This window comes from Rhinoderma darwinii, chromosome 6 (assembly GCF_050947455.1).
Source record: "Rhinoderma darwinii isolate aRhiDar2 chromosome 6, aRhiDar2.hap1, whole genome shotgun sequence".
NCBI lineage: Eukaryota > Metazoa > Chordata > Amphibia > Anura > Rhinodermatidae > Rhinoderma > Rhinoderma darwinii.
Window position 1 is genome coordinate 26,365,372 of NC_134692.1, and position 12,298 is coordinate 26,377,669.

Consider the following 12,298-nt stretch of genomic DNA (forward strand, 5'->3'; position numbering starts at 1 on the left):
GGCATGTCCATGGATATGCCATAAAGGTCTGATAGATGCGGGTCCGATCACCAGAATGATGATACCCCGACCCAGTCCTGCCTGGTCAGGCGGAGAGTTAGTGGAGAGGCAGCCGGGAGTTATATGAACAGTTGGGCCCGCTGTGCTTTGCTCTTTACGTAAATCCTATAGAAGAGAATGGGAGTTACGGAAACAGTCGAGCTCGCTGTGTCCCACACTCAGCGATCGCACACAGGCGTGATAACAAATATTAGAGAAACGGAGGGGGTGTTTATTCAGAGGAAGGGACAGATCCTTATGATGCTATGGGTAACATTACATTGTTGGCACGTGCTCACTCTGTTCACATTTGCGCTGTGCTTTCCATTTATAACAGAAACCACCAGTGTCTGATCCGCCTAATCTGACAACGTATTCCGCTACAGCCCAATTATCTTATAACCGGGTCCATGGTGGTGTCTGTCGTCTTGTCTAAAGGAATAGCGCTGCATGGAGTAATATTCTTCCCGTCAAGCTGACGGAGCCTGTGGCTGAGCCTCTAATGCAGTTGAGAACATGGCCTAATACCAAGTCCTACACAAGTTCCTTTCTAATATTTTCAATGCAAACTCACCTATTAAAGGGGTTGATTAGGAAAAAGGGGGTCTTCCTGGTTTTCTACTCCTATAATCAGTGCCACTCCTGTCCATGGACTTTATTGGTATTGTAGCATTCACTTGAATAGGTATAAACTTTTGTTTCTAAAGTCTGTTAAGAGCACGTGGCCTGCAAGGCCGGAGAGAAAGCAGATATGTGGTGGACCTAGGTATCGTGTCACAGATCACTTGATCAGCAGGTCCTATGCTGGTTTTTAGGGGGAAATTGTATTGTACAATAGACACGTTCTTATGGTACCGCTGTATTCCTGAGAGCTGAGCTGCTTCCACCCTTTCATGTACTCCTATGACTTCCTCCAGTCTGATTGACATCTGTATATGTATCAGGGTATGTTCAATAGCGAGTGGCTTAAAAAAAATTCTGAAAATCAGGAGCTGTTTTCCCTTGAATACAGCTCCGTATCTTCAGCCGTTGTTTGTTAAGCGTGTGAACATACCCTAAGGCCTCATGCACACAAACGTATTTTTTCCCTCCCGTAAATACTAGCGTCAATACGGGTCCGGTGTCACCCGTATTCCACCCGTATTTACGGGCACGTTTTCGATGCAAAATTACACTGCACTAATCGGCAGCCCCTTCTCTCTATCAGTGCAGGATAGAGAGAAGGGACAGCCCTTTCCGAGGTAAAAGAAATTCATACTTACCCGGCCGTTGCCTTGGTGACGCGTCCCTCTCGACATCCAGCCCGACATCCCTGGATGACGCGGCAGTCCATGTGACCGCTGCAGCCTGTGATTGGCTGCAGCGGTCAAATGGGCTGAAACGTCATCCCGGGAGGCCGGACTGGAGGAAGAAGCAGGGAGTTCTGGGTAAGTATGAACTTCTTCCTTTTTTTTTTTTTTTTTTTTGTACACGTTGATGTATATTGTGATCGGAAGTCACTGTCCAGGGTGCTGAAAGAGTTACTGCCGATCAGTTAACTCTTTCAGCACCCTGGACAGTGACTATTTACTGACGTCGCCTAGCAACGCTCCCGTAATTACAGGTGCACACACATAGTCACCCGTAATTACGGCCTAAAATAGGACATGTTCTATATTTTTCAACGGCCCGGGCACCTTCCCGTAAGCAATAGAAGTCTATGGGCCTGTAATTACGGGCCGTGATTACGGGCGTTTTTACGTTCGTGTGCATGGGGCCTTACAGTGTATAGAGACAGTTGGCACTGAGGAGGACGGGGTATCGGGGGTCGTGTGATCCTCATGAATACAGCTGTAGTGCTTTTGCAAAATACAAGATAAAACAAATTGCACAATATTTTTCTTCAATTTGGCACAAATACCCAGCCGAACTGTACTTGGGACAGATCTCCTTAAAGAGGCTCTGTCACCAGATTTTGCAGCCCCTATCTGCTATTGCAGCAGATAGGCGCTGCAATGTAGATTACAGTAACGTTTTTATTTTTAAAAAACGAGCATTTTTGGCCAAGTTATGACCATTTTTGTAGTTATGCAAATGAGGCTTGCAAAAGTCCAAGTGGGTGTGTATTATGTGCGTACATCGGGGCGTTTTTACTACTTTTACTAGCTGGGCGCTCTGAAGAGAAGTATCATCCACTTCTCTTCAGAACGCCCAGCTTCTGGCAGTGCAGATCTGTGACGTCACTCACAGGTCCTGCATCGTGTCGGCACCAGAGGCTTCAGTTGATTCTGCAGCAGCATCAGCGTTTGCAGGTAAGTAGCTACATCGATTTACCTGCTAACGCCGATGCTGCTGCAGAATCAACTGTAGTCTCTGGTGCCGATGTGGCCGACACGATGCAGGACCTGTGAGTGACGTCACAGATCTGCACTGTCAGAAGCTGGGCGTTCTGAAGAGAAGTGGATGATACTTCTCTTCAGAGCGCCCAGCTAGTAAAAGTATTAAAAACGCCCCGATGTACGCACCTAATACACGCCCACTTGGACTTTTACTTTTAAACACACCCACTTGGACTTTTGCAAGCCTCATTTGCATAACTACAAAAATGGTCATAACTTGGCCAAAAATGCTCGTTTTTTAAAAATAAAAACGTTACTGTAATCTACATTGCAGCGCCTATCACAGGCAATAGCAGATAGGGGTTGCAGAATCTGGTGACAGAGCCTCTTTAAAGGAGTTGGCCACTTTGTATGTAAACTTGCGAAATGCACATAAAATCTGAATGAATACAATTTACAAATTTTTATTTTCCATCTGGCACAAGTTGTGAATTGCAGGATATGCCGCTGTCCATTAAAACAATGGAGGCCTGCAGCTCCTTATCTGTGCGATTTTTAATATGGTGTCGTTCATATAATATATACAGGTTTTCTGTCGCAGTCTCTGGCCAGGCCAGTTACCGTGCAGGCTCGAAATTATCACTAAACGTTCGATGCATGTGCAGATACAAGGGCTTGTAGAGAATATCCCAGTCAAAAGATCTAGTATTGAGTTTTGTAATTTTCTAAATATAATGGAAGATTTCTCAAAACTGATGCAAAGAAAAAGTGGAGTTGTTGCCATACAAACCAGTTAGATTGCTGATTTCATTTTCCAAAGGGCCTCTGAAAATTGAAAGGTGGAGTCTGATTGCTGAGGACCGCAACGCCAATTTTCATTTGCACCAATTTTGAGAAATTCCATCCCCCTATTGGTTTTAATTGCTTTAAAGGATTTGACCCCTGTTCCCCACCCCCTACAAGGGCATATGAATGTCAGAGGGGGTCCCCCGCTTGAGAACTGCCTCTGTGTGCCAGAAAGGGGGATTGCTCTCTATGCATTACATGGACAGCCGTTCACTTGAATGGCCGGCATGTGAAGCTACATCTCCCCTGCAGCGGCTGCCACTTTCCCCGTTGATAACAGCTGATCGCGAGGGGATGAGACAACCCCTTTGACTTTAGATAAACGTATTAAATTCAAACAATTTCCAAACACGAGCATCTTTTTTAAATTTAACATTAATATAAATTTTATTTTTTTGCATGCATTTTTAGTGGCTTTTTTATTTAACGTAATTTTGTACATGTATTTTTCCTGCCTTTTTGAAGTTTTATAGAGAAGCCTATGGAGAGAAACACCAAAAAAAAGCCCCAAAAAACTAAACACTGTGTATGTCGACAGTCTGAGGTTTCATTCTAGACTGTAAAAGGAAACGGTCACCAGCATTTCACCTATTGAACTTTACTTATCCCTCACTGGCCGCTGCTATAAAAAGTTCATTGCCGTTATCCCCTCTCCTAAACTCCTCCTCCTCCTGTAAATAACGCTCTGCAAACATTTTGCGCCTTTTATCGTAATAATCCGGTGTCCCGTTGTGCGCACACACCAGAAGAGGACATCAATGCACAAGCGCAGGAGTTAGTGTGCTGGGGGAAGGCGAGGAGCTGTCAATCAAAAGTAAGGAGGCGGAGTAAACTCGGAAAGACCTGAGGAATGAAGATTTGACTCTTTTATTCACATTAGCATACAGTGCAGGAAGAATAAACTGAATACTAAAGCTACAGAGCCGACTAAGAAGACAATTATAGGTTGTATAGAAATGATTTTTCACTAACTACCACCAGGTATTGCTGGTTTAATAGGTGAAATGCTGGTGACAGGTTCCCTTTAAAGGCCAGGTAAAACTTTGAAAGGCAATTTATTTTTTTTTGTTAATAAAAAGTTTAGTCCGTGTGATTGATGCAACTTTCTAAATAGTTTTTATTAGAAATTTGTTTTAATTTTTGAGATACAGCTGCTCTGTATTCTCTATACAGAGCAGCTGTATGGTGTGCTAAATCCTGCTCCCGCGGGACTAACGGGTTCAGTGAAAGCGGCTCCTGCGTGTCTCTGACAAGCAGGATCCACCTGTAATCTATGACGTCTAAGTTCATAACTACTGAACCCGCACACTGAAGCTGTCAGGGCTGCGGGACTGACGGATTCAGGTCATCGCGAGCGATACAGAGCAGCTGTGTCTCAAAAAGTAAAACAAATTTTTAATAACTATTTAGAAAAGTTGCACTAATCACACTAACCTTTTTTATAAAAAAAAAAATATATATAAAAAATTCCCTTCAGAGGTGTACATAGCTTTTAAACTAACATCTGGTTGCAGTGTTTTTGACAAAATCAAAAACACATCAAAATATGTGTGAAACCGGATTAAATGAGTTGTCCACTACCTGGACAACTGAAGACCTATCCACCGGATAGGTCATCAGTATATGATCGGTGCGTGTCAGACAACCGGACCCCGCACCGATTAGTTTCTCCGACTGCCTGCGGGCCCCAGATGTCATTGCACACTATGCAGTGTACGGAGCTAGAAGCATTTGGCTCCGTACATTGCACAGCTGACGAACTGCAGCTCTGCTCCTGTTCACTTGAATAGGAGCAGAGCTGCAGTATGGAAGATCAGCCGCTATTCTGTGACTGGAGCCAACTGTACATCCAGTGCCTGGAGGCAGCCGGAGCAGCTGATCAGTGGGGGGTCTGGGTGTCGGACACGCACTGATCATATACTGATGACCTGTCCGGTGGAAAGGTCATCCGTTGTCCGGTAGTGGAAAACTCCTTTAAGGCTGGAATCACACATGCAGTTTTTAATGCAGCTTTTTATGCAATCTCTGGAGCCAAACACACGAGTTGGATACAAAAAATAAGAGAATTCTTTCCTTTATATTTTTCCTTCCTAAAAAAAAACTGCACCTAAAACTGCATGTGTGATTCCAGCCTTATAACTTTACCTTGTGAAAATAATGAATGAAATCTGACAGCGTGGTTATGTCTGTTGTCATTCTTCCCTTAATGTCAGACTATACTTCATTCTTCCAATGTAGTGGTAGACATAGATGTTGGATGACTTCCATGCAAATCGTTTTTTTTCCAATTCAGGAGCATATGTGTTCTTCAAAAATAAGCAGAATTACAAAACATATGATTGTTCTCACAGTCTTATCTCCGGCTTTTATTTTTAACCTTGCATTCCCGGTATCTCTGTTTTATGTATATTTCTGTGTGTGTATGTAATATATTTATTTGTGAACGTATAGATCTTAGGCCTAGTTCACACAGTTTTTTGCCAGGCAGAAAAAATCGGCCTCAAAATTCTTTAAGATTTTTAATTGTGAGGGGTTTTTGTTTTTCACGTTTTTTTGCACGCAGCTGTTGAATCGAATTCATAAACTGGCACAAAAAATGCTCAAAACGAGCGCCACAGGTTTGTTTGTTTTTTGCCTCCCATTGATTACAATGGGAGGTCAGAGGCGGACACATCTCAAAGAAAGAGTATGCAGGTTTTTTTGTTTTTTTCCGCGAGCGGCAAAAAGTTGGCCGGAAAAAGAAACGTCTCTGCCTCCCATTAAAATCAATGGGGGGCGGTTTGGAGAGTTTTTTGGCACGGATTACGACGCTCTGTGAACTTACCCTTAGTATTTGCTATCTTAATGTATTATAGCATATGTTTGTAATTTTTTTTTTTTTTTTTTTTTTTAAGGCCTCCTTCATATCAAAAACTGCTCCAACTTCTGCAACACCGCAAATGCAGTTTTTGGATGTTTTTTTTATTTTGTCTTTTTTTTTATGTCTATTGGTACAAAACATAGCACAACACAGAGCATTCTATTTGGAAAAACAAAACACACACCCCACTAGGGCAAAAGACGGACAAAAAAAACACAAAAATGGATTGTGTAGAACGTTTCATATTTTTATGTTTCCCTCTAGCAAAAAAACAAAACACTGGCCTAGATATTGTGTGTGAATCCAGCCTAAGGGCTTATGCACACCAGCTCCTAGATGTACAGAGCTGACCTTATATATAGCCCGTAGTCTTCTACAGGACGGTGCTGTACATTGTGATATGATCTGTCAGGTGCTGGGTATGGAGGGGAGGATATGTCTGTAATACAGGATGATACAGAGGCATCATACAGCGGCACAGAGTGCCCACAGCTCCGTAGTGCAGAACAGTAGGGACTGCCGGTGCTTGCTGTATACCTCCTGGTCCAGTTTGAAGGTCCAGACTTCTGCAGTGCGTGCGGCAGGAAAGATCAGAGATATACGTGGACTACTCCTATGTGGTGAGGGATCTGTTGCCTGTCATTTTATTAGAACGCTCTGTATTTTTTTGAAAGGCACATACACATGAATTTTTTTTATTTTTTTTATTCCTCCCCCCCCCCCCCCATCCGTTTTATTTTTTTAATGGTGAGAACAGCACTGCAGACTGGGCTACTCTTCATGTCCTACAGAACCCCACACAGGTGTGAGCGGAGCGTAGACATGGGTGCACCTTCTTATATATTGTCTCCTGCACAATACATAAAAGTTTATTCCGTCCAGGTTTGTGCTGTAATACAATGTTAGAACATCCTCCTAGAACTTTTAATCACCCAGAAAATCAAAACTGTCTCCAATGTAAGGCGCTTATCAATGCTTTAGAGTTCTATTTTTTTTGTCTTGATATCCCTCACTTGCAGTTTTGTTGAGTAGTGGAAAGTGTAAAGTAAGCGGATTCAGACGCTGTTTTTTACTGTGTTTTCATTGGCTACATACAATGGAGAAATTTATTATTGAATTTACGCCACAACTAGCGTTGGTCACAAATAATGGCACACACCACTATTGTGTAATAATTTGCGACTTTTCTTTCTATATTACCCATCTCTCGCCATTTAAAAAATTGGGGTGGGGTTTAGCTAGAGGGAGTAGGGCCACTTTCGGTCCTACAGATATACCAGAAATTAGCCTGAATTACTACAAAAATCTGAGCCTTCTCATAGCAGTGTAAGGCTGGGTTCACACAACCTATTTTCAGGCGTAAACGAGGCGTATTATGCCTCGTTTTACGCCTGAAAATAGGGCTACAATACGTCGGCAAACATCTGCCCATTCATTTGAATGGGTTTGCCGACGTATTGTGCAGACGACCTGTAATTTACGCGTCGTCGTTTGACAGCTGTCAAACGACGACGCGTAAATTGACTGCCTCGGCAAAGAAGTGCAGGGCACTTATATACATTATATGCAGGGCACTTCTTTGCAACGTAATTTGAGCCGTTCTTCATTGAACTCAATGAAAGCAGCTCAAGATATACGAGCGTCACAGACGCCTCGTATATTACGAGGAGGAGCATTTACGGCTGAAACGACGCAACTGTTTTCTTCTGAAAACAGTCTGTAATTTCAGCCGTAAATGCCTGCTATCGTGTGAACATACCCTGAAGGATCTGCCAGGCACAGCTTCTTTATCAACGCCCATAGGTAATCAGTCTGCACCTGCTTCTATGTCTGTGAGACTGACTCCATCTTCCACCACTCAGGATGGCAGGCTTAGGAGTGGGAGAGCCTATCGCAGCCTGGCCAGACGGAGCTAGCTCCCGCCCTCTGTCTATTTATACCTGCCTTTCCTGTTCCTCCTTGCTTGTGAGTCTTCTCTGCTGGTTTCCTGGCCCTGCTGCAGCTTCTTGTACTATTTGTCCCTGCTTCGTAGTGACCCTGGCTTGCTGACTACTCTCCTGCTCTTCGTTTGGTACCTCGTACACTCCTGGTTTGACTCGGCTTGTTCACTACTATCCTGCTCTGCGTTTGGCACCTCGTACTCTCCTGGTTTGACTCGGCTCGTTTACTACTCTTGTTGCTCACGGTGTTACCGTGGGCAACTGCCCCGTTTCCCTTAGGTTCTGTGTTCCCTTGTCTGTTTGTCTGTCATGCACTTATTGAGTGTAGGGACCGTCGCCCAGTTGTACCCCGTCGCCTAGGGCGGGTCGTTGCAAGTAGGCAGGGACTGAGTGGCGGGTAAATTAGGGCTCACTTGTCTGTTTCCCTACCCCCATCATTACAAGCAGACGTACATTTTGATTGCTCGTGCACAGACAACTGCCTCTTCATAAATTTGGCCCATTTTACTCCATTGTATTTTGGTTCTAGACTGGCGTATGAGAGGCCAGCCTAAATCTCCCCAAAGCCTTTTGGGTTGTAGTGTTTTCTTCAAAACATGCTCTGGGTTATGGCATCATTGTCTGGCGATTTTGTCTCATAGGCTTCTCTATAGGACTTGAAAAACGCATGTTCAAACTAAAAAACACTTGAAATGTTAATTATTTTACGAGCTAAAAACACTGATCGAATATTGCGTGTGAAGTCGACTTAATCAGAATTCCGCTTGTTCAAGATTCTCATTCGAGAGAGAAAATACCTTTCCAGTTAAAATATTGCATTAAAAACAACTTTTTTTTTTTTCTATGACTTATGGTAACTAAACCTAAAGAAGCAAACACTGCCTGTTAATTAGTGGAGGAGACAGCTTTTTGAATTAATATGTGGCGTTAATTAACAGGAAGACTGATGTTGTGCTGTAATTACCACCAATATTTTTGGCATACTGAGTGATTGAAGGTGAATGTAGTTTGGCTGATAAGGTGCGTGCCATTTACAATTTTCTTTTATTTGTTAATCTATAGGATCATGGATCGACTCCTAAGGCTTGGAGGTGGAATGCCTGGACTCGGGCAGGTTAGTAGGTTTTTGTTTTTTCTTAACTTAGGTTCAATCCGTAAATCAAGCCAATTTTAATTTTTGTTATAAAAATACTGACCCTACCGTTGCTGAATTGCAGTATATTTCATCCATGCATTGTCCACAAGGTTAACTGCAAGGCCAGATTCACACACAGCTTCTTTGCAATAGCAGTGCGAAAATTCAGCAGCATTTACGTAAAATAAATTGACATGCTGCCGAATTTCTGCACTTATTTTCTGCAGATTTGTTTAACCCGTTAATGACCGCCAATGCGCCTTTTCAGGGCAGTCATGAACAGGCTTTATTTTGATGCAAACGCCTTTTTACGGCACTGCATCCAAATAAATCTGAGTCGCCAGGAGCAGTAAAAGCCCCCTGCTCTCCGCTACCTGAGGGTGGGATCAAAATAAACACTGTTTAAATCCTCAGATGCGGCGGTCAATATCGATGCGATCGCTGGGTGCCGATGGTTTGTATGGCAGCTGGGGGCCTAACAAAGGCCCCCAGGTCTGCCTCTAGTGAATGCCTGTTAGGCCATGCCAGATGCATGGCCTAACAGATGACTTAGTTTTATACTGATAGGCAATAAATAATACATTGCAATACAGAAGTATTGCAGTGTATTCTAAAAGCGATCAAATGATTACATAGTGAAGTCCCCTAGTGAGAGTAAAAAAAAAAAAAGTTTATAATAAATAAAAATAATAAATGAAAAACCCACTTTTGCCCCTTACAAAATGCTTTGTTATGAAAAAAAGTAATAAAATTGCGCATATTTTCTATCACAGCTTCCATAATGACCCCAACTATAAAGCTATTACGTTATTTAACCCGTACGGCAAACACCATAAAAAAAAAAAACGCATGAATTGCTGTTTTCTGTTTATCCTGTTTTCAAAAAAATTTAGGGAAAAAAGTGATCAAAAAGTCGCATGTACCCCAAAATGGTACCAATAAAAACTACAAGTCATCCCAAAAAATAAAGCCCTCCTACAGCTGCAGCGGTGGAAAAATATAAGTTATTGCTTCTAAAATATGGTGACCCAAAAACAATTCATTTTGAATAGTGTTTTTACTGTGTAAAAGTAGTTAAACATAAGAAAACTATATAAGTTTTTGTATCGTCGCAATTGTAACGACTCCCTGATTAAAGTTATTTATTCCACACTGTAAACGGCGTAAATTTAAGACGCAAAACAAAAAATGGTGAAATTGCTGTGTTTTTTTGTGTTTTTTTTTTTTTTTATAAAAGTTAATCACTAAATTATATGTACCCCAAAATCGTTCTATTAAAAAATACAACTTGTCCTGCAAAAAAAAACAAGTCCTTATACAGCTACGTCAACGCAAATCTAAAAACATTATAGCTCTTTGAATGCGACGATGAAAAATCGTACAAAATAGCTTGGTCATTGAAGCCTAAAATAGACTGGTCACTAAGAGGTTAAATCGTATCCATACTGTAATACACTTCAGGATTTCCGCACAGATATTCCACAGCTTTTCCATCCCATGTGCCCCCTAGGGGGCCTGAAGGCCAGGTGTGTAGTGGAGTGAATGGGAACAAATGCCCATTTACATGTTACATGGGGTAGATTAAAGGGTATCCCCCTTTGACATAATCAATGGGGTTTCCGCCATCTCTAGACCACCGGGGTGCTTGTGAAAAAACAACTCAGGGCTGTTAGTTAGGGCACGTGTCTGTATGCCCCAACATTCGCTCAGATATAGCCTATAGAACGTTTTTTCAATATTTTTTTTATCACCATTGGTTGTAGTCAATGTTAAAATTGTCACAAATTACCTAAATCTATCTAAAACTTTGTCGCTTGAGCCCAGCAGAACAATAAAATAAGCACAAAATTTGTGTTGTGTTGCAAAACCAGATATTAGTGCAACCAGAGAAGGGCTTGTGCAGCACTGTCAAAATTGCTGATTCAGTTGCGCCTCGCTAAAATCTGAGGGGCGCCTCAGCACTGGTCTATAGTCATCCTTGTATACTTGGATGGTTAAGATGTTGGAGACCTTGGATTGGAAGCCAGTGTGACCAGGCAGTAACACACTTTTATAGGAAATTCTGTATTATCTTATGCTATAAAGTCTCCAAAGTAAAAATTAAAAAATCCATTGTGGGGGGAAAAAGTTAATACAGTAAAAAATATATAAAGAAATTGACATTTTAGCGTTAGTAAAGGATTTTTGTATAAACTGTAACATGAACAATACATTACCCAAAAGTAAAAGTAGCCTGGTCATTAAAGGAACAATAGTCCTAAAATTTTATGATAAAAGTTAAACGAAGATTTCTAGTGCTTGTCTCTGCTCACATAACGTCAGAGCAATACATTGAATACCCCAACATATAGTTCCGATGTAAGGCTCTGATGTACGCCACTGTATTATCATATAGTGGCATACGTTGTCCATTGGCCGCAAAGTTGAAAACAAAAAAAATGTGTGTACTTTTTTAGCAGTTCTTCACTGTATAGGAAAGGGCCTGACGAAGGTCAAAAGGACGCTCTCTTAGCCTCCGTCGTGTGAATACCCCTATGGCTACATTTGGCAAAATGCGCTAGGAGCTTTCACGATGCATACACTGAATATGAACAGAGCTTTGGTCAGTCCATAGTGTTTTCTGCATGTGTCTGAAACCGTCTTGTAGAAATCCTGCAGAGAACGCAGGGGTTAGTCCTGCTGATCTGTTCCATTTTCGGCTGGTGAACGGTGTAGGGGTGGGGCTTAGCAAAATGGCGGTGCTTAAAGAGGCTCTGTCACCAGATTTTGCAACCCCTATCTGCTATTGCAGCAGATCGGCGCTGCAATGTAGATAAGAGTAACGTTTTTATTTTTAAAAAACTAGCATTTTTGGCCAAGTTATGACCATTTTTGTATTTATGCAAATGAGGCTTGCAAAAGTACAACTGGGCGTGTATACAGTAAAAGTCCAAGTGGGCGTGTATTATGTGCGTACATCGGGGCGTTTTTACTTCTTTTACTAGCTGGGCGTTGTGAATGGGAGTGTATGATGCTGACGAATCAGCATCATCCACTTCTGTTCGTTAACACCCAGCTTCTGGCAGTGCAGACACACAGCGTGTTCTCGAGAGATCACGCTGTGACGTCACTCACTTCCTGCCCCAGGTCCTGCATCGTGTCGGCACCAGAGGCTACAGTT

The 12,298-nt window shown here is 42.2% G+C and overlaps 1 protein-coding gene across 1 annotated transcript in view; it reads left to right on the forward strand.

The window, feature by feature from the left end:
• PSMD14 (proteasome 26S subunit, non-ATPase 14) overlaps nucleotides 1-12,298 on the forward strand; it is a 73,303-nt gene that overhangs the window by 839 nt on the left and 60,166 nt on the right. The window contains exon 2 of the mRNA XM_075831098.1: nucleotides 9,066-9,117. Within this exon, the coding sequence (XP_075687213.1) occupies nucleotides 9,070-9,117 (48 nt within the window). The 5' untranslated portion in view covers nucleotides 9,066-9,069. The remainder of the gene's footprint in view (nucleotides 1-9,065; nucleotides 9,118-12,298) is intronic.